Source organism: Piliocolobus tephrosceles, chromosome 16 (assembly GCF_002776525.5).
Source record: "Piliocolobus tephrosceles isolate RC106 chromosome 16, ASM277652v3, whole genome shotgun sequence".
Lineage (NCBI taxonomy): Eukaryota > Metazoa > Chordata > Mammalia > Primates > Cercopithecidae > Piliocolobus > Piliocolobus tephrosceles.
Window position 1 is genome coordinate 73,553,069 of NC_045449.1, and position 19,784 is coordinate 73,572,852.

Consider the following 19,784-nt stretch of genomic DNA (forward strand, 5'->3'; position numbering starts at 1 on the left):
GTGTGCGGCCGGCGGGGCGCGCGGCGGTGCGGCCGGGCTACGGGCGGCGGGCGCCGCGGTCGGGCGGGCTGCCGGGCAGCATGGAGGAGCTGAGCAGCGTGGGCGAGCAGGTCTTCGCCGCCGAGTGCATCCTGAGCAAGCGGCTCCGCAAGGTGCGTGCGGCCCGCCCGGCCCCCTCCCGCCGCCTGCCGCCCGTCTACTTACGGCCCCTCTTCTCTCCCCGCAGGGCAAGCTGGAGTACCTGGTCAAGTGGCGTGGCTGGTCCTCTAAGTGAGTCCCCCGCGACGCTGCTCCCGCCCTGCCGCCCCCTCGCCCGGGGGTGGGGACGTGGAGCCCTCGGCCGCGCCGTCCGGGGGCCTGGGGGCGCCCGCGGGCTGAGCGGGAAGTTCGCGGGGTCCCCGCGGGCTCCTCCGGCTCTGAGGGGGCGGAGGCCGCCCGGCCCGAGGTTGCCCTTTGTTTACACGCCCGCGGGTGCAGAGCTGGGCGGCCCCCCGCGCCGGAACCTCCTCGGCCCCGGCGCCGCGCTCCCCCCACCCCCCGCCCCGGCCGGGAGGGAGGCGCGGGGTGCAAGCCCCCCTCCTCTTGGCTAGATTCTCTCTGCTGTAACCTGAGCTTCGTATTGATGGATGTAGGGTTTCTTTTTTCTTTCTTTCTTTTAATGGAAGGGAGGGGATTTGGCATCCCCGGAAGGGGCTCTGTGCACAGCTGCTCCCGCGGCCCCGTTTCCCCGTTTTCCCGGACCGCGCTCTTTCTTCGCTACCCCTCGAGGTGCCCCGGCCCGCGCGCCACATTGTTCTGGATCTCGGGCTGGGCGCCTGTGCCCCTCCCTGCATCCTGGACCTGCCTTCCCTTCCTTCTCTGGCTCCAGGCCAGGGTTTGGGGGATTCCCTCTCTGCAACTTTGCGTTTTATTGGGATTTGTTTTTCTCCCAGGCGGAGACTGTGGAAGTCCTCTTGTGGCCTTGTTTTAATTGGGGAGTTGGAGCGGCAGTTTCCCTTTGGGTTTGAGGTTAGAGTGCTGGGTTGGTGGGGAATGGCCAGCCTCCAAAACCTGGGTTTGGACTTTGAGAAGTGCCATGGTGCTACGGTGCCACAGCCATCGGCCTGAGTCGAGGAGCGGTGAGGGCGGGCCCCCTCGGGCTGCTTTGCAAAGCCGTGATCATCAGCCTGGCATCTAATGCTGCCCTGCCCTCTGCTTTGCAGACATAACAGCTGGGAGCCGGAGGAGAACATCCTGGACCCGAGGCTGCTCCTGGCCTTCCAGAAGAAGTGAGGACGCTGACAGCACTGTGGGGAGGGCGTGGGGGAGGGATGGTGGCTGGTCGCAGAGTCGTGCTGGGCGCTGCTCGCCTGCCCGGAGGCTGGAGCTGGTGCTGTGGTCTGAGGTCCCTTAGCAAGATTGTCTCCAGGGCCATCTCTGTGACTGGCTGTGAAAGTCCCCAGCCAGCCCCTCTCCCACCTTCTCCCAGCCAGCCTGTATCCATCCCTGAGAAGACCCCAAGTAAGTTGTGCTTTGGTTTTTCTGACAGCCATACTTGCAGAAACCAACTTTTTCAGTTGCTTCAGATAAAGATGCAGTTTCTCTTGGCCTTTTCTGCTGAGTGATTTGCACATGGCGCTAACAAAAAACCAGGATAGCAGGTTTGCCACAGTGACGCAGGCCTGCCCTTCCAGCCCTGAACGCGTGTGCCATCAGGCAAGAGAAGGCTCAGAGAGGGAGCTGGAACACACAACGCGCGCTTGTGCCTATTGTGGTGTCATTCAAGAACGAAACATTTATTTTGCTCTGGCCTGCAGCATACAGTACCAAATAGCCGCATGGTACCGGATTGGGCCAGACTTGTTTCTGTCATTCTAGATGTCATTTCTGTTTTTAGGTAGGAAGCTTGAGTTAAGAGATAGGCCTCCTTGAGATGTTCAAGGGCAAGGGCTGGTGAGCAGGGGACAGTGGATGTGCCCACCACACCCCAGCATGAAGGGCCAGGGAGTGCTACTCAAGCAATGGCAAGGCGTGGGGTGTTTGACTGATAACTCCCCCTGGCTCCCCTGGCTGGACTTGCCCTGTGGATAGAGGCAGAAGAATTGGTGGCTGGAGTCTTTCCCAGCCAGGGTCAATCTAGCAGGTTTGTTCTCTGGTAGCGAAAGGTGTGTTCCCTTTTTTCCACTGTAGCAGAACATTTTGGGTCTTCCCAGAGGGGACATGACAGTGGGGAAATAAGAGTTTTCTGGTGGGGTGAGTAAAAAGAAAAGGAGCCTGTGCTTGCTTAAATCCCTTTGGAAAATCGTAATGGCGACGCATTGTCTTGTGTTGTTTCCTGGCTGGGTCCTGTGAGCCTTAGGGGTGGGGCAATGGCTTGACCCACTTCAGAGGTTGGTACGTTTCTCTGCATCTAACACAGTGTCCTAACAGTTGAGAGAGATTGTGCCCTTGCCACTGGTTTTGGTTAGAGCAGAAACACCTGAGATAACAAGAGTTTAAAACCCATGGGTGGCTTGGATTACGTCGTGGAAGAAAGAAGACGGAGAAGGTGGCTGTTCAGCCTTCTCCATCCACCAACACGCTAGCTCCCTCTGGGCACCAGGAGCTGGCCATTACCTGCTTGGTATTGGAGGGGGTGGGGGTATGGCCCTTGGCGATGCACAGGCTCACAGCACTCCGTCCACAGGTTAGTATTTCAGCGGAGGAGATCCATGCAACACTTCACTGGCCTTTTAGGAGATTTCGGGTTAAGGACCAGTACTTAATTGGAGTATGAGCTTTGCCTGGTACTCCTCAGAACTGCGTTGAGGAGGTTGCCTTCCAGGCCCCAGTGAGATGATGTTTGCCCAGTGTAATTACCAGGGCCCCTTCCCTTGAGAGTAGCCTGAAATACAAGCTTTCCCTGGGGGCTGGAGGTTCTACTAGCGCTTCGTGACCCAGGAGGTGTGGAGGCTCTTCAGGGGGTACTGCGGGTGGGGCATGCATTGAGCCCTGCCTACGTCAGAACTCGGCACTTTTGTTATCTCCCTCAAGAGTAGAGTTTAGGAACAGAGGTATTTTTAAAAAGGAAACCAGGAGAGTCATATGCCAGCAGTCAGGCTCTGCGCAGGCTAGAGGGCAGGGCCCATGTTGCTCCTTGCCTGCGTGAGGGTTTCATGCATAGGCAGCTGCCCAGGGGATTGCTGGCATCTCCTTGCCCTGGGCTTCCTTCTCCTATTGAAAGTAAGTAGGTTGGACCGTGTGGCCACCGAGGCCACTTCTGGTTAGGATAGGCTAGAATTTCCACGCAGCAGTGCACCGGCGGGAAGCTGTCTTCAGAGAGGTCGGAGAAAACTGGGGTATCATCGTTTTCCCAGCGTTGCTTTCCTCTCTTCAGCTTGTCCTCACCCAAATGAAATAGGATGGCTGGTTACTGACCCTAGTGCAAAAAATGGAGTCTGACCTCTGCCTTGGGTATCTGATGATGTGTTTGCAGCAAACAGGTTGAGCTGTTACAGGCCAACAGGAATAGGGTGCTGGAAGCCATAGAGTCCCATGTGATAGAAGGGGTATGCACTAGGGCTTCTCCCCCATTAACTGGTGGTGTGCCTTCAGGGAACATGAGAAGGAGGTGCAGAACCGGAAGAGAGGCAAGAGGCCGAGAGGCCGGCCAAGGAAGCTCACTGCCATGTCCTCCTGCAGCCGACGCTCCAAGCTCAAGGTGGGTGGCTGCGCCAGGCATACTGACCCCACCTCCAGCACCCCCTTGGGGCAGGGGGCAGGCAGAGGGAGGGTTTGGGGCCCTCAGGAAGGGGGTGGCACTTCTGCCAACAGTCTGTCCCTCTACTCGGAAAACAGGAGCCCCCTTTTCTTCCTGCCTCAGCTTCTGCTCCCCAGGAGCCCCAGCCGGCTGAGAGTTCCTCCCCGCCCTCCCAGGGGCTTCCTGCTTCAGCCTGTCTTGCACGCCTCTCTGCTGGGTGGCAGGGTCAAACTGTACTGGCAAGCACTCTTCACTCCCATGGGGTCCAGAAAGGAACAGGAAGCATGCGTACAGTAGGTTCTCATAGGATTGCCGACTAGATGTGACCCACAAGCCCAAGATTTTGGGCTACTCCAGGCCCACCTGTGAGTGTACCTCAAATCGAGATGGCCAGGAAAGGCAGGGCTGACCCAGTAGCCAGGGGGTGCCGGAAGGGGCCTTGGAGGAGGGCAGAGGTACTGTGGGCTGATGATGCGCTTCGGCCGTCTCGGTACTGTCCTGTCACCCCTCCCCGCTACAGTGACGGGCTTACCCCGCCACAGGTACGCAGGTACCCCTGGGGTCCGTGGCAGGGCCCCTCCCTTCCCTGAGGACAGGTGAGGCAGGACAGGATCGGGGAGGAGGGCCTGGCCTCAGTCCCAGGTGCTTCTTTGATGCCCTCCTCCCGGCACTGTCCGTGGACCTCCGCGTGTTGTGGCCACGAGCTCAGTCACTTACAGAACCCGCCTGTCCAGGAGGATTTCCTGAATGAACGGGATTCTCTGCTGTAGAATCTTGTTGGCTGGTCTACACTGGCCTTACATTGTCTTGAAAATCTTCCTTTTGAGCAGGATGGTGGGGCTGCAGGAGTCCTGCCGACTGAGGAGTGGCTACAAGGCAGTGCTTGACGCCTTATTTGAGGAGGTTTGAGGAGATCACTCCTGTTGCAGTCGGGAGAACGGGGTGGTAGGGAGGCAGTGTTGCATCTGACTCCCTAAAGCACACGCTGTAGAATTCTGACCCAGCAGGCAGCATGGGAGGCCTATGAAACACGAGGACACCCTTATTTAATATTTGGGGTGACATCCAGAAGGCGAGGAGTGCAGTGGTTTGTTTACCTGTGTCCTGTAAGGCTCAGACTGGGAAATGGGGATACTGAAGCCCAGTTGGTTTAGGCTGCAAAGCTGTGTGTGCTACTTCATACGACCTGTAACCTCCTGAGTCCTGATAACTGTGATGCTCTGGATACCGTTGTCTTTGAACGTCTGCTCTACAGCCCGGAGCTAAATCTGCATTCCCCGTGAAACTGATGGTGGACCGGGATGTTACGGTGTGGACTTCGTCCGTCCTTATTCTGACTTCATTTTTAGGAGCCACCTATTTTTCTCTCTATTTTACCTTTGATTTTGCCTCTCATGGAACTGTGAGCGTGGTGAGAAGTTGCTGCTTCCTGATTGCCTCTCTGGTCTGGAAGCCACAGGAGTTGATGGCTGCAAGGTGCCCAGTGTTCCTTGGGGACAGCATGGCGCTCTGGACCCGGGGAGCAGGCAGTGGAGGTGTGACACCTTATCTTTTATTTTTTTTGTCTTTGAGACGTAGTCTTGGTCTGTCACGCGGGCTGAAGTTCAGTGGCACAATCTCGGCTCGCTGCAGCCTCCACCTCCCGATTTCAAGCAGTTCTCCTGCCTCAGCCTCTGCAGTAGCTGGGACTACAGGCACGTGCCACCACACCCAGCTAATTTTTGTATTTTTAGTAGAGACGGCATCGCTATGTTGGCCAGGCTGGTCTCGAACCCCTGACCTCAGGTGATCCACCCACCTCCGCCTCCCAAAGTGCTGGGATTACAGGCGTGAGCCACCGCACCCAGCCAACTTCTCCTTTATCTTTTTTCAGGAACCCGATGCTCCCTCTAAATCCAAGTCCAGCAGTTCCTCCTCTTCCTCTACGTCGTCGTCCTCTTCCTCGGATGAAGAGGATGACAGTGATTTAGATGCCAAGAGGGGTCCCCGGGGCCGCGACACCCACCCAGTGCCTCAGAAGAAGGCCCAGATCCTGGTGGCCAAACCCGAGCTGAAGGATCCCATCCGGAAGAAGCGGGGGCGAAAGCCCCTGCCCCCAGAGCAGAAGGCAACCCGAAGACCCGTGAGCCTGGCCAAGGTGCTGAAGACCGCCCGGAAGGATCTGGGGGCCCCAGCCAGCAAGCTACCCCCTCCACTCAGCGCCCCCGTGGCAGGCCTGGCAGCTCTGAAGGCCCATGCCAAGGAGGCCTGCAGCAGCCCCGGTGCCATGGCCACCCCAGAGAACCTGGCCAGCCTGATGAAGGGCATGGCCAGTAGCCCCGGCCGGGGTGGCATCAGTTGGCAGAGCTCCATCGTGCATTACATGAACCGCATGACCCAAAGCCAGGCCGCCAGCAGGTTGGCACTGAAGGCCCAGGCCACCAACAAGTGCGGCCTTGGGCTGGACCTGAAGGTGAGGACGCAGAAAGGGGAGCTGGGAATGAGCCCTCCAGGAAGTAAAATCCCGAAGGCCCCCAGCAGCGGGGCTGTGGAGCAGAAAGGGAGCACAGGGGGCCCCCCACACACCCATGGTACCAGCAGGGTACCTGCTGGGTGCCCAGGCCCTCAGTCAGCACCCACCCAGGAGCTGAGCCTCCAGGTATTGGACTTGCAAAGTGTCAAGAATGGCATGCCTGGGGTGGGTCTGCTCTCCCGCCATGCCACTGCCACCAAGGGTGTCCCAGCCACCAACCCAGTCCCTGGGAAGGGCACTGGGAGTGGCCTCATTGGGGGCAGCGGGGCCGCCATGCCCACCGACACAAGCAAAAGTGAGAAGCTGGCCTCCAGAGCAGTGGCGCCGCCCACCCCTGCCAGCAAGAGGGACTATGTCAAGGGCAGTGCTACCCCCAGTGGGCAGGAGAGCCGCACAGCCCCTGGAGAAGCCCGCAAGGCAGCCACACTGCCAGAGATGAGCGCAGGCGAGGAGAGCAGCAGCTCGGACTCTGACCCGGACTCCACCTCGCCACCCAGCGCTGGTCAGAACCCGTCAGTGTCCGTTCAGACCAGCCAGGACTGGAAGCCCACCCGCAGCCTCATCGAGCATGTCTTTGTCACTGACGTCACTGCCAACCTCATCACCGTCACAGTGAAGGAGTCTCCCACGAGCGTGGGCTTCTTCAGCCTGAGGCATTACTGAACCCCCTGTGCCACCAGCTGCCCGCTCTTACTCCCCTTCGCTGCCTGGGCTTTCGCTTGGCTGGCTGACTCCCAGCCCAAGCCCCCTCAAGAGTCTGGGTCAGGGGAGGAGGAGCGGGGTGGTCTCCTTGATGGGCAGACTGGGAAGGGGCTTCTCCCCGCATCCTGCCCTGTCCCGCGAGGTAGGCCAGGGGGTCTCACTACCTTGTTGGTCTCCACCGTGTTCCTACCTCTGCAGGCCTCTTCGCTTTCCCCTCTTGCCTCAGGAAATGCAGTGGCACCTGTAGCTCAAGGTGACTGTCTTGAACAGAGCAGGCTGCTGCGTGGCTGCGTTTGAACTGCTCCTCACTGGCCTGTGCGACTGAATCACTGCTTTGCTCCCTGCCTCGCAGGGGCTGAGGTGTCAGCTGGGGACGTCTGGTGTATCTCGCTTTCAGCCCTGGGGTGGGCAGAGAGTATTGTGGGAGGCAAGGCCAGTGGAACTAGTGTTCCCTCCACCTGGTGGCAGCTTTTGGGAGATGGGATGAGCAGGGGCGGGCCTGGCTGGCATTGCCTGAGCCTGCAGAGGTGGGGTGGGGAGCTTGCCCCTGACAGCTGGGGGCTGGCTGGGGCCTTACTGTGAAAGGACAGTGGCAGGCAGCTAGAGTAGAGCAAGCCTAGGAGCCCTAAAAGGCTGGCTTTGTGGCCATCTAGCCCCAATTCAGGGTGGCATCCACAGCCCCCAAACAGCCTGCGAGCCAGCGTGGGTGGGGAGAGGGTGGTCCCACAGCTAGGTTCCACCTGAAGAGCCTCCACGCCTCAGAGCAGGAGAGGCAGGCTGTGGCTGCTGCCCTCCTTCCTGCCCGTGTCCCAATGAGAAGTGACCTGAGTCCCCTTCCACACCCAGACCCACCCCCTGCCCCAGGCCCACTGAAGCATGTTCCATTTCTAGAAAGCCCAGAGTTCAGTGTCCCAAGGAAAACCCAAAGTGGAGGTGCTCAGGTCCAGTGGGCAGGACCCTTGGCAAGCAAGCCCCTCCCTCCACTCCCAGGATCTACCTTTTGCTAATAAAGGACTGGCTTTGTCCTAATGGACCACAGACTGCCCCGGAGACGTGGAGGACAGGAGTGCTGGAACTTGTGAGTCGATGGGCCCGTCTGTCGGCCCTCCCCGTGCTGCAGGTGTGTGCGGTGGGTCCTGCCCACAACTCCCTGCTGCCTGTGCAGGGCCCTGCCCAGGTGGATGAGGCATTCCTTAAGGAGTATCACTTTCCCTGACAATCCCCCGCACCCTTAGGCATTCCCTGCTTGGCTCCTTTCCAGCTGAAAAACTATACCTGTGCCATTTGGGAAGCTGGACAAATTCTAGGGGACCCACCTGGTAGAAGGCCCTGGGAAGCTGAATCTGTCAGCCTTGGCCCTGAGGCCCCTGTTAACTCTAGATTGTGAGCCACCTCTGGGTGGCCACGTCTGGGAGCTACCTTGTATGGCTTCTGACCAATATCAGGATTTCCGTTCTGAGAGCAGCTTGGGCAGAAAGGCAGGGCAGCCCACAGGTGGCAGCGGCAGGCAATCTGGTCACTGGGTCTTTGTGATGCCAAAAACAAAAGAGGGTGGGGTGGTCACTTTCTGATCGTCTGATTGGATGGAGTCAGCCAGCAAGCATGGGGCTATTCCAGTGCCTGACTATAGGAAAGGCTGCCCTTCCGTGGAGCAGCCCAGACTTCGAGAATGGGCTCTGTTTTCTCGGGGACAGGCCTACCAGACTGCAAGACCCCCCAGTACCTCACCGTGCCAAATAGGAAGAGGTGGCCTTGGTGTAGCAAATTGATCTTAACAGTGTGCCTTTGGGTAGGGACCCATGTCCATGGCTTCGTTGAAGGCCAGCCCACAGTGGTGGTAGTGGCTGCCACAGGAATGGTTCCCGCCTCGGCGAATTGAAGGGCTAGGGGTCCCACATAGCTAGGCCAGAGCTGGAAGCAGGCAGTAAGGAAGAGCTGCTCCCCACGGGAGAGGAGAGATTCCAGCTCACTGCGCAGCCTGGGAGGAGGCGTGGATCCTGGCATGCTGGGCCTCAGGCATCAGCTTCCTTGTGCCCAGACAGCCAAGCCTGTGACTCCTTCCTGCGGAGCGCTGTGCTACCTTCAACACTCCAAAGCCAGACTAACAGCTCTCCAAGCCCTTGGGGTGACTGTCCTTCCAGGAGCTGTTGGAGAAATGAGGATCTGTCCCTGGCTGCCTGTCCTCCCCAGCAGCCAGGTCTCCAGACCCTGATTCGGTGCCTTTCTGCTTACCAGCTACTTCAGTCCCAAAGTTTGAATCTGCAGATACCTTACTCCCAGCCACTTTGCCTTCTTACTGTGTCGTGTGTTTTTCCTGGTGCTTCAAGAGCGTGTGCACGTGTGCAGGGCAAGGGCCACCACTGGGAACTGCACCGAATGCTCAGACTTGGTTGTCTTACGTTTACCAATAAATAAAAGTAGACTTTCTATTTTTATTTGCTGCTATTTATGTGTGTGTGTTTGTGTAGCTAGGTGTCTGGCACATCTGACAAGATGCATTGTTGCTTTTTCCCAAAGGTCCCACAGTAACTGTGGCAGTGTGTATGTGTGTAATGGTGTGTTAACCCCATCTTGTTTGCTCCTGTATTGAATAGGAAGCAGTGGCCAGTCTGTCTTCCTTAGAGGTGTTGGCATATTTTTATATGTATATATTTTGTACCAAAAAAGAGTGTTCCTTGTTTTGGTTACGCTCGAAATTCTGACCTAGTTGGAGAGGGCTCTGGGCCCAGAGCTTTCATTAAGGGGAGACTGGGGGAGGATCAAGCTTTGAACCAAAGCCAATCACTGGCATGATTTGTGTTTTTTAATTAAAAAAAAAAAAAATCATTCATGCATGCCACTTCTAATTGCTTTCAACTATGGCTGTTTGCTTTCTTAAAAGAGAACAAAAGTAGATATGTGATTGCCCTAGGAGAGGATCTGTGTTGAAACAGGACAGCAGCCCAGGGCCCACATTTAATTAGGATCAATCAGTTCAAGGAAATGTTTGCCCCAAAAAGCCCCTGATGGTGTGGGGAAAGGGAATGGAGGTGGGGACAGGTAGTGCCTAGACGACCAGATTTTACTCACATGCACCCATGATTCTGTTGATTTTCTAGCATTTTTGGAAAACTAGCAAAGTTGCAGGGTTTTTTCTTTTTTTAGACTGATGTTAATTTATTTTACAGGGGAAAGACAGCAAATGGCGTCAGAAGATTTTTGTCCTTTTGTTATCTCTCAGTATATCAATAAATTTTTAAAAACACTTGTGGCCTGGTGTACATCATGAGTGATCCCTGGAAACACAGTAGACTCTGCTCTTTTCCTTTCTTGAGGCAAAATAACTCGTCTGGACATGGGCTGAATACTTGTGGCACAGAAAAATCAAAGCCTGGGAAAGGCTTGGCCACTTGCAGAGGGTGCAGAAAAAGATGTGTTTCCAAGCAAGGGATGGGGGTTTAAGAGTCCATATACCAGTAGTTCACAACAGAGAACAATTTGGCATTGCAGGGGACCCTTGGCAGATCTGGAGGTGTTGGTTGTCACGCTGTGGGGTGGGTGCCACTTGCATATAGTGCGTGGACACCAGAGGATGTCCTGAGGTATGTCCTGAGGCTCCTAGATGTCCTGGGGTGCACAGGATACTCTCCATGACAGAAAGAAATGATCCTTCCCAGCGCGTCAGTAGTGTTGAGTTTGAGAGACTGAATTAATGGGAAAAATAGAAAAAACACAATGGCAGGGATTGGGGGCAGGCGCAGCGTTACCGGCATCTGTTAGGTGAGGTCAGGGATGCTGCAATATATAATCAACTCATTTTGAGATTGCTCCCTTCCAGAGACAAAGTTAAACCAAAACTCTCCCTCTCCCCGCCCCCACAGTATCCAGAGATGCTGCGTTGGAAAGCCACTCAGCCCCTTGAAGCCACCACATGTGCTCATGCTTTACAAGGAGGCAGCCATAAAATTCCAGAGGAGTCACTGTGAGTTAGAAGCTACTGCAACTCCTAACCCAAGGCTCGCGAAAAAAAAGAGGTGATTTGCTTATTATAGAACGTTCCCCGACCCCTTAAGGCTTGCACCAACCTCAGCATGAATTTATTCATAACTTCCAGCCTCCAGGGAGAACAGAGTTTCTTTGAAGTGAAGAGGGAAGCTGGGCCTAGATGTTGCGGTCACTGGGTGAAAAGCTACTTGGGGCCAAGGCCTGAGTCTTTTGGTTCAGGAAAGGGTTCCCCCTACAAATGGAAATGTGACCCCCAGCATTAGTCCGCTCCAGGAAGGCCTGCGAATTCGAAATCAGACTGTTGCAGAGAAAGAAGACTGCTGGTGGGCTCTCTTTTGCTGCCTTCGCAAGTCTCTGGCTGTTTTGTTTTGGAGAAAGTGGGCAGGGGCGACCCCCAGCGAGCCTGTCCTCTGGCTTATGAGAGCTGCAGAAAGGGGCTGGGACCGCCAGGAAGGAGCAAGGTGGCCGAGCAGGAGCAGGCGCGGCTCCCGATGTGGAGCCAGCCTTTCCGGAGAGCCCATTTCTACCGGGATTCGGGTGCCGGGCCGAGCTCGCTCGGCCTTTGTTAGTTTCTGCGCCGCTGATGTGATCGCCTAATCCAGGCCCCCTCAGAAGAATAGACTGGGCTGCCAAGGGCCCGACCCCGCTCGAGGGCCCGGCCCCACGCCGCCGCGACCTGCCCGCGGGCGCCGGGAGCGATGGATGCGGAGGGGCTGGGAGGACGGTGGTCCGGGCGTGTGGACCTCTCCTTCCTCCCCTCCGCCCTCGCGGATCGAGCGCCGGGGCTCAGGGAGGACGCAGAGGGGCGCCCGTGGTGGTGGGCGCCCAGCGGTGCCGTTGGGTGGGGGGTAGATAAGGCTTTCTCAGTTAGGGTTCGCGACCAGAAAGCTACTGGCTCCCCGGGGGTAAGGGGTGGGCGCGGGCGACCCGGGCCGACGCTGCCACCTGTAGAGGGCGCGCGCATCCCACCAAGGTCGGCCGCCGGCCCTTCGGACCGACAAGGGAAAAGCCAGCCGCGTCTCCAGGGCGCCCGGGACTCAATCGCACCTGCACCCCGGCCACCTCCGCCTCCGAACTCTCAGGAGGAAAGCCCCGACCCTGCCCGCAGCCCCTCTCGCCGCGTTCAGGACCCGCGGCTGCGGGCAGCCGCCTTCCACGCTGGACAGCACGCCTCTCGGCCTGGAGGGCTTCTAGATGAGAAGAGGAAACCGGCACAGGAGCCCCAGAGGGCCGGGGCAGATCTGTGCGCCGGCGGCCGGGGCGCATGGCACAGTGCCTAGATCAGCATTGGTGCGAAGCCAGCATCAAAGGGACGGAAAATGAATCCTATCCGACACTCTAGGAAGAGCATGAACCTTCCAATCCAACCAATGTTTGTGCGAGGTCAGGTTTCCCGCCGCGGTGGCCACACTAGCTGGCCCTGTCCTCGGGACGCAGGGTAACCAGTCCGGCTGGAGGCCGCCACGCACACCTGGTCTCTGCAGTTGTGGGGGACTCCCAGGGAATCTGCCCAGGAAACGGAAACCCGTGAGGGCGCTCCTCAAAGCCGAGGTTGATGGCCAGAGAACCCGAAAAAGGGGCAGGGTGGGGGCCCTCCCGTCTGCTTAAGCAGGAGCCCATTCCACTGCCCCACACACCCAGGAGTGGACGCGGAAGGGAGCCCCGTCCAAGCGGCGACCATCGCTGGGCCACCCCATTCACCTTCCCTTGATGTCCCCTGCCAGCACAGAGACCGCCCGTTGCGGTGGGGCAGTCTCGGGCTGAGATCTTTGACACCTGGCGGCCAGCGACCCTACTCGGCCGGCAGCGCAGGCCCTCACGTCGGAAGGACAGTCAGGGCTCTGTGATCCGTTGCCCTGGGCCCGGGCGCCAGAACGCTCCTGTCCTCCCGCGCCCTCCCACACCGGTCACAGCTGGGGAAGGGGGAAGCTCCGCCAAGGGCCGGGCCACTGACTCCTCAGCAAGGGGCTGGAGATGCGTGAGCTACCCCTGTCCATGTTCCCCCGGGTGGGTGTTAGGGGTGAGCCTGAATCGCGGCGTCCTGGCAGGGTGACGTCTGCCGGGTACTATGGAAGTAGAACTGGGTTTAGTGCGGTGGCCTCTTTGGGGATCCCAAGGATGGCTCTCCTGTGCGGGCTTCAAGACCCCGCCCCTACTGCTGTGAAGTCTGTGGCCAGAAAAGGCCAAGAACATCTCCCTCTCCACCCCCACCCCGCACTCTGCTCTCCCCGCATCGTCCCTTGCCCAGCGTTAGGGTTTAGGCCCGCCTAGGAGACCTGGGCCGGAAAGGCTGCGGGGACTCCGGGGCGGGGGTGCGCGGGGCTGCGGCGCGGCGGCGCCAGGTTCACTAATCACATCAGCAGCGCTCTGCGCCGGCTCTGAGCAGGCAGTTGCCTAGCAATACCCGCGAATTCAATTCCTCAATCAATAGGCGCGAGGCTCTGCATTTCGGGGAGCGCTAGCAAGATTGGGTGGGTCTGGAAAGTGGGTCTCACAGCAGCTCCGAGGGGCTGGCCCGGGAGGCTGTGGGCAACGCGGCGAGGCCCCGGAGCCTCGGAGACCAGACACCTCCGGCCTGGGGGTGTGGCGCGCTGGAAGAGCCCGTCAGAGGAAAGGTGAACCCCCGACCTCAGGCGCATCCTCCGGGGTCCCCAGATACTGCCCGGGTCCCGAAGAAGTGCAGCCAGTAGGCGCGGAGAGCCAAACGGCTTCCCCTAGATGGGCTGAGGAGAGTCAGCCGCCGCGGCCTCCCACGCCCACCTCTATCCCAACCAGGTGGGTTCCCCAGCTGGGGAAGGGCCTTTGCAGGAACCGTTCCTCCGCCGATGGGGGCGAGGATGGGGGCGGGAGGACGGGATGGGTACTGAGAGAAGAGGGACGATCCTCCCTTCCCGGGATGCCTCTTCCCTTTGCTCAGGGAAAGAAAAAGAAGAATAAAACCAAGCCATGTCTCTATTTACAAAGAATGTATTTAAACACGTAAAAAGCGGTATTGGATACAGACATTCACAACCGCAGAAGATAGGTACCGAAGCTTCACTCTTGGGCTGAGGCGGAGATCGATTGGAGATTTGTACAAATCTTAGAATCAGATAAACCCAACAGCGCACACATCCTGCGCGGTTGCAGACTCCCAGCCACGTGGCCCCCGGCCCCTGCCCACCCACCCCCCAGGTCAGCGTCGCAAGAGCGAGAGAAGGAGACACACACGCACGGCCACGGACAAACAGCAGGAAGGAGGGGCGGTAGGGACAGAGCCAGGCTGGCTGGAGGAAGGTCCAAGGGAAGGGGCAAAGTCAGCCCCAGGAAGGGAGGGAGGTGGGAGTAAAGGGCAGGCGGGAGAGAAGGGGAGGCGGCGGCCAGGTGAAGACGCGTGTCCCCCAGTCCTGTCCACTCGGTAACAGACATGCCCCCTCAGTGAAGTTTCATCTGAAAATAGCATCGACATTTAAATAGATACACTCGGTCAACGGCGCTTCTTTATACAAAGTCTAAAATACCTGTTTTACAAATGTGAGTAGATAAAAATCCCCATTCCAGGGGCTTCTCTTTATAGGCGCAATTTGATATTCAAAAACAAACACCATCATGTAATACACCGTTTCCCTCCTTTTCTCTCTTTAAAGGCAAGAAAGTCTGGAGGAGAGAGAGGCTGAGAAGCCGGGAGTGCGGAGGATGAGGCTGGGTTCCCTCCCAGCACCCCCCACTCCATGCGAAGCTCCCCCACCCCCGACTCCCCGCCTCGCTCGCCCCGAGTCTGTGCTTCCCCTGGCGCGCAGGGCCCCCGCGCCCCTCCCTCTACAAGCAATGGTAAGTTAGATCTTCGCTGGCCCTTTAAGGGCGGGGAGGGCAGGGAGGCTGCGGGATCCCTGCTCCGAGAGACGGGGGTGGAGTGGAGGGGACTGATTTGTGCTTTTGAGTCAAAAGAGGGGCGCACGTTCTGCGCCCTCGGAGCGCAGAGTGGTCAAGTCCGCCGGGCAGGGGCGTCCCAGGCCCCGCCGCCGCGTACGGCCTTCCCCGCCGCGGCCGTCCCCACTCCCAACTCCCGCTCCTCCCTCCCCCTTTGGCGGAGTTTGAATGTTGAGTTCAAATAGAGAACACTGCGAATCGAAAAGACCTATAAATTATAGCTTTTGCTTTTAAGAAGGACGGGGGGAAAAAAAAGGAAAAAGCAAAAGTTCCGATGCACATACTTGGATGTAAACCCCGCCTCGCCCCTCCTTTCCGTGCCCGGCCGGAGCCGCGGGGGGTGAGTCCAGCCCCAGCTCCGAGCCCCGAGCCCTGGTCCTCCGCCACACTCCAAGCCTGGCCGTGGCGAGGGCCTGGGTGCGAAGTCACTGCTCCCAGCAGCGCCCGCCGCCCAACGCCCGCCGCCGCGCCTCCCTCCGTGGGTCCCGCAGGGTGGGCCTGTCTGGCCGTGTGTCCATCACAGAGCTGGCGGCCCGCCCTCCCCAAGCAGGGAGGCTTGTCCAACTCTTCCTGGGAGGTGGGGGCCACCGTCTCTTCTCCTGGCGAAGCTAGAGGACGCGAAAAGTAAAAGTCCACCCCAACACTTTTCTTGTAAAACAACTGTCTCGAACTCTGAGCACTGACACGCAATCCTCCCAATTTATCCTGGCATTTCGGGAATGTAAACAGATTCGCTGGATTTCTTTTCTTTCTGCGGAGTAAGGAAAGGAACGAGGGAACGGGGAGTTTTATCCACATGACATACACACGATCTGCGTGTACCACACACACACCCCTCCCTAAAGTGCATTTCCTGGTGTGGTCCTGGGGAGAAATCTCCTGTCCCTTGCCTGCTGGGGACGTTTTAACCTTCAACATCACACACGAAAAGCTTATTCAAGTTAATACTGTTTTTCCCTAATAGACTTCTTTACCTTAAAAAAAAAAAAAAAAAGTGAAAAAAGGAAAACTGACCCCACCCCCCCTTTTTTCTGATTGGGGAGCCAACCTTTTGTTGGACTGCCTGGCCAATGGGAAGAGAGAGCAAATCTGGGCCGGGCCTTGGTGCCAGGAGTCTGGCATTGGGCTGTGGGAGAAGGAAGGAGGGGTGGGGTGGGCAGGCCAAGCCCCTCCAGACACTCTCAGAAACCTGTACCCAGGCCCCAACTTCCCTAGAGCCCTGGGGCAAGGGGGCCCCTCCTGCCCCAGCTCATTTGCCTGCCCCAACTAAAGCACCATGAGAGTCTCTCTCCTTTAAATAAAACAACTTCAAGAGTTGAAATATATATATTTAGATATTTTTCTTAAATAACATATTTACATCTAATAGAAAATATAACTCTAGAGATAATCTTTCCAACAAAAACTGACGGGGAGGAAGGAGGGATGAAAGGGGCTGGTGGGGGTGGGGGTCACATCAGGGATAGGACCAGCCAAAAGGCCACATCCCACCCAGAAATAAAAATCACTATGCCAAGCTCACGCTCACTCTCTCCCCTGCTCTCATTCTGGGCACACCCACCCAGCATTCATCTTTTCTCTTTAAAAAAGCCTTGGTCCGTGTTACTTTCCTTAATGGTGACGGTCAAAAAGTTTGAGGTCACGTCCGTGACCACCACCTTCTCCAGGTTAGTCAGGGAGGGGCTCCAGGACTCTTCCTCCGGGTCCCCCAGGATTCTGGCCACAGGGATCCTGGCGATGAGGGAGGGCCTTCCCCCCTGGGCCCCCATGTCCCGGTAGAGGCCCCCCACAGAGCTGGGGGGGCCTGAGCCATGTCGGACCCGGGCACCACTGGGATCCAGGGCACCCTGGCCTTTGGCCTCCAGGAAGGCAGCCCTGTGCTTTATCACCCTGGCAGGGAAGGTGTCCACAGCCAGCTTGCCCGTGGCCTCAGCTGAGCTAGGGCTGGTCACACCACACTGCACCAGGTCCGAGTCCTGCCTTCGGGCCAGCTGGATCACGCTGTGGCCAGCTGGAAACTTTCCTGCCCCGGAAGGGGTGTCGTCCAGCTTCCTGCCCTTGAGGTACTCTCCGAGGCCGGCGCTGGGTTCGCCTAAGGGCCTCTGTGAGGGGTCCGGGAGCTCCTTCCGCGGCTTGGGGCCTCGCTTCTTAGAGCTGTCCCCCGGCGAGCTGGGCTTGTCATCCACTCGGCTGGTACCCCGCTCTCGTTCCCTCTCACGTTCCCGCTCCCTCTCTCGCTCCCTCTCCCTTTCTCGATCCCGCTCCCGGTCCCGGTCCCGATCCCGGTCCCGAGGGGGCTCTGTGCGGCAGGTGCTGCTGGTGCTGGTGCTGCTTGCTGGCGGGGACAAACCCATGTTTCGAAGGCCCTCCCGGGCCCGGGAAGTGGAAGCCAGGTCCTGGGGCGAGCGGCCGGGGTAGGGGATCCGGATACCCCTGGCTGAGTCACTTCGAAACTCGTAAGTTTTGGCCTTTGCCTTGGCCTGAGCCTGCAGGAGAGAAGATGGAATCAAGAGTGGGGCAGGGCCCTGTCCACCCCCACAGGACTCCTGCTCTAGCCTTGGTCTCCTATCTTTACCCTATGATGCCTGGGAATTTCTACATGGATGCATGCATGGATGGGTGGGTGGGTGGATGGATGGGTGGGGAGGTTGTTGGAGCTGAGAGGTAGAAGGATGGGAGAAGGGGTAGATTTGGCTGGAAGCAGTCATTTGCAAAAAGCACACTTTTTGCATTTGATTATATGTCCATTTGGCAGGGGGAGGGTAAAGGAATTCTAGTGTGGCCCAGCCAGTCCCCCCAGGCACGGTTGGAGCTGCTACTGACTTGGTGACATCTTGTCAGGGAACTCCCTCCTAGATTACAAATAGGCAACATGTGTGGACACCCCATTGGCTCACAGTCCTCAGGGCCCCCTTCCCACAAATGACTCAACAACATTGTCCTCCACCATTGGACACTGCCAACCTACCTTGAGGAGGAAGGTTTTGGGCTTGGGTCCTCGCTTTTTGGGGCCATAGAGCTCCATCTCTCTTTCCCTGGAGAAAGAAGGAAAGGAGAAAGGGTACGTGAGTAAAGAAAGCAAGTGGGACTCTAGTCCAGGCTGGAGAGAAGCCACTCTACTTGTTTCTAAGTGAGTGGCTGGGACTTGGAAGGGTCTGTACCTTTCCTCAAAGGCCGCCAGCAAGCGAGCATCCAGGATGTTTTCCTCCGGTTCCCATGTGCTGTACCTAAAGGGAATCAGGAAGAAGTGGGCATCAGTCCCAGGAGCAGGGTGAGAGCAGAGGATGTGTGTGTGTGTGTGTGTGTGTGTGTGTGTGTATGTGTAACTTTTCTCATTGCATTGTATTGTATTTCAACGTAAAGGCAAAAAGAGGAAGAAAGAAAGCTCCCGAATAACTGTACTGGATTGAAAATTGCATATAACCTACTTACTTCTGCGACCATCCTTTCCATTTCACGAGGTATTCCATGCGTCCCTGCGGGTGCAAAGGGGATAATGTGTGTGCATGGGGAGAAATGCATGACGAGGATACAAGAAATGCATGCGAAAATGCATGCACCAGATGAATGCTCGAAACCCCGCCGCAAAAGGCACGCGCCCGCTGCATCACCCCTGCACCTAACGCTGCACAAAGTGCATGCACCGGCATTCATTCCCCACCCCGCCCCCCACCCATGCAATCCGTGCATCGCTGCAAGTCTAAGGAAAGCGCTTGGGCTCAGAGCCGCCGCCGCCGCCGCCGCCGCCGCCACGGCCGCGGCCGCTGCTGGGACCTGGGGGAAGGGAAGCTGGGCTGCAGCAGGGGGAGGGAACCCGGGCCGGGAGGGGAGGGCCCGGCCGCACGGAGGCCTTAGGCCCGGGGGCACCTACTTTCCGTATGCGCCGCTTCAGGAGGGCTTCGGCCGCGAACACCCGCTCCCCCACCGCTGAAAGCTCCATGTTGACTCGCCGCTTCCCCTCTTGGCCGCTTCCAGGAGCAGAAAAGCAGCAGCCAGCGCACGACAGACCATAATACTCTCCCGCTGACGTCAGTTCTCCTCCCCCTCCCGGCGCTCTCGCTCCCTCCCGCGGCCCCCCTCCCGCGCTCCTCCGCTCGGCCCCCTCCCCTCCGCCCAGCGCTTCCTCCCGCCCCACGTGTTGCTAACGACGTTGCTAAAGCCGAGCGGCCGGAGGCCTGCGCCCCCGCACGCTGATTGGACGAGCTCCGAGCCACGCCCCTCTCCCTTTCTCCCCCGCGTTGCTACGTGACCCGCGTTCCAATCGCCAGGGGGCGGAGTCCGAGGCGACTCCAGAGACTGAGCGCGCAAGTGGGAGGGGGCGCCGCCGGAAGTGACGCCGCGGGGAGGGCGGGCCCGGCCGCTGTCAGTCTGCTGGGCTGGCGAGGGGGGCCGGCCGCCCTCTGTCCTCGCCGGGGCCCCCTCCCCCGCCACCAAGTTGTCCCTCCGGTGTTCGGCGTCCCCCACAGCTCTCGCTGGGATCCCCGCGGCGATGTCAGCCCGGCTCCGCCCCTCGGCAGACCCCGGCCCGCCCCACCCCCACCGCCCAGGACTCGCGCCCTCCCCTCCCCCCGCCGCCCGCGCTGCACAATGCACAATGCACAGGTGCTGGGGCGCCGCGGGCCGCGCCCGAACCCCGAGAGCCTGCGGCGCGCCCTTCGGCCCGCTTCTCCCTCGGCCCCCGCCCCCAGCCCCGCACACCCGACCCCCGGTCTCCATGGCAACTTCCACCCCCCCACAGCCTGGTCCCGCTAACGAATCAATGTGCCTGTGTCTCAGGCTCCTGTCGAGCGGCCCTGCCCTCGGCCACCCTCTGGGCCCTGCGAGCCGGGCTGGCTGGAGCGCTCCTCCCCGGCTCCGAAGTCAAACACAGACCTGGTGGAGGCCCGGCTGTTCCCTCCGGAGCCCGCCTGCAGCCCAGGACCCCACAGAGGATGTCGCGCGGCTTCTTCCTGCCCCCCG

General features: G+C 58.7%; 2 protein-coding genes across 2 annotated transcripts; one reads left to right on the forward strand and one right to left on the reverse strand.

Annotated features, from left to right (window-relative positions):
• Positions 1-6: 6 nt before the first annotated feature.
• On the forward strand, positions 7-9,377 carry CBX2 (chromobox 2). Its single transcript, XM_023212098.2, has 5 exons — positions 7-152; positions 227-270; positions 1,203-1,268; positions 3,574-3,679; positions 5,592-9,377. The coding sequence occupies exons 1-5, from the start codon at positions 81-83 to the stop codon at positions 6,891-6,893; spliced, it is 1,590 nt and encodes a 529-aa protein (XP_023067866.1). The 5' UTR covers positions 7-80; the 3' UTR covers positions 6,894-9,377.
• Positions 9,378-15,579: 6,202 nt separating this feature from the next.
• CBX8 (chromobox 8) lies at positions 15,580-18,877 on the reverse strand. Its single transcript, XM_023211637.1, has 5 exons — positions 18,697-18,877; positions 18,258-18,301; positions 17,987-18,052; positions 17,794-17,860; positions 15,580-17,311 (listed from the first exon to the last, which is right to left on the reverse strand). Exons 1-5 carry the CDS (start codon positions 18,763-18,765, stop codon positions 16,394-16,396), a joined length of 1,164 nt encoding a protein of 387 aa, XP_023067405.1. The 5' UTR covers positions 18,766-18,877; the 3' UTR covers positions 15,580-16,393.
• Positions 18,878-19,784: the final 907 nt, after the last annotated feature.

Coding starts and splice junctions, on each gene's coding strand:
- CBX2 (XM_023212098.2), top strand. CDS start 81: ATGGAGGAGCTGAGCAGCGTGGGCGAGCAGGTCTTCGCCGCCGAGTGC. Junction 271..1,202: donor TGGCGTGGCTGGTCCTCTAA/GTGAGTCCCCCG, acceptor TCTGCTTTGCAG/ACATAACAGCTGGGAGCCGG. Junction 3,680..5,591: donor GCCGACGCTCCAAGCTCAAG/GTGGGTGGCTGC, acceptor ATCTTTTTTCAG/GAACCCGATGCTCCCTCTAA.
- CBX8 (XM_023211637.1), bottom strand. CDS start 18,765: ATGGAGCTTTCAGCGGTGGGGGAGCGGGTGTTCGCGGCCGAAGCCCTC. Junction 18,302..18,696: donor TGAAGCGGCGCATACGGAAA/GTAGGTGCCCCC, acceptor TTGCACCCGCAG/GGACGCATGGAATACCTCGT. Junction 17,312..17,793: donor CCAAAACCTTCCTCCTCAAG/GTAGGTTGGCAG, acceptor TCTCTCCTGCAG/GCTCAGGCCAAGGCAAAGGC.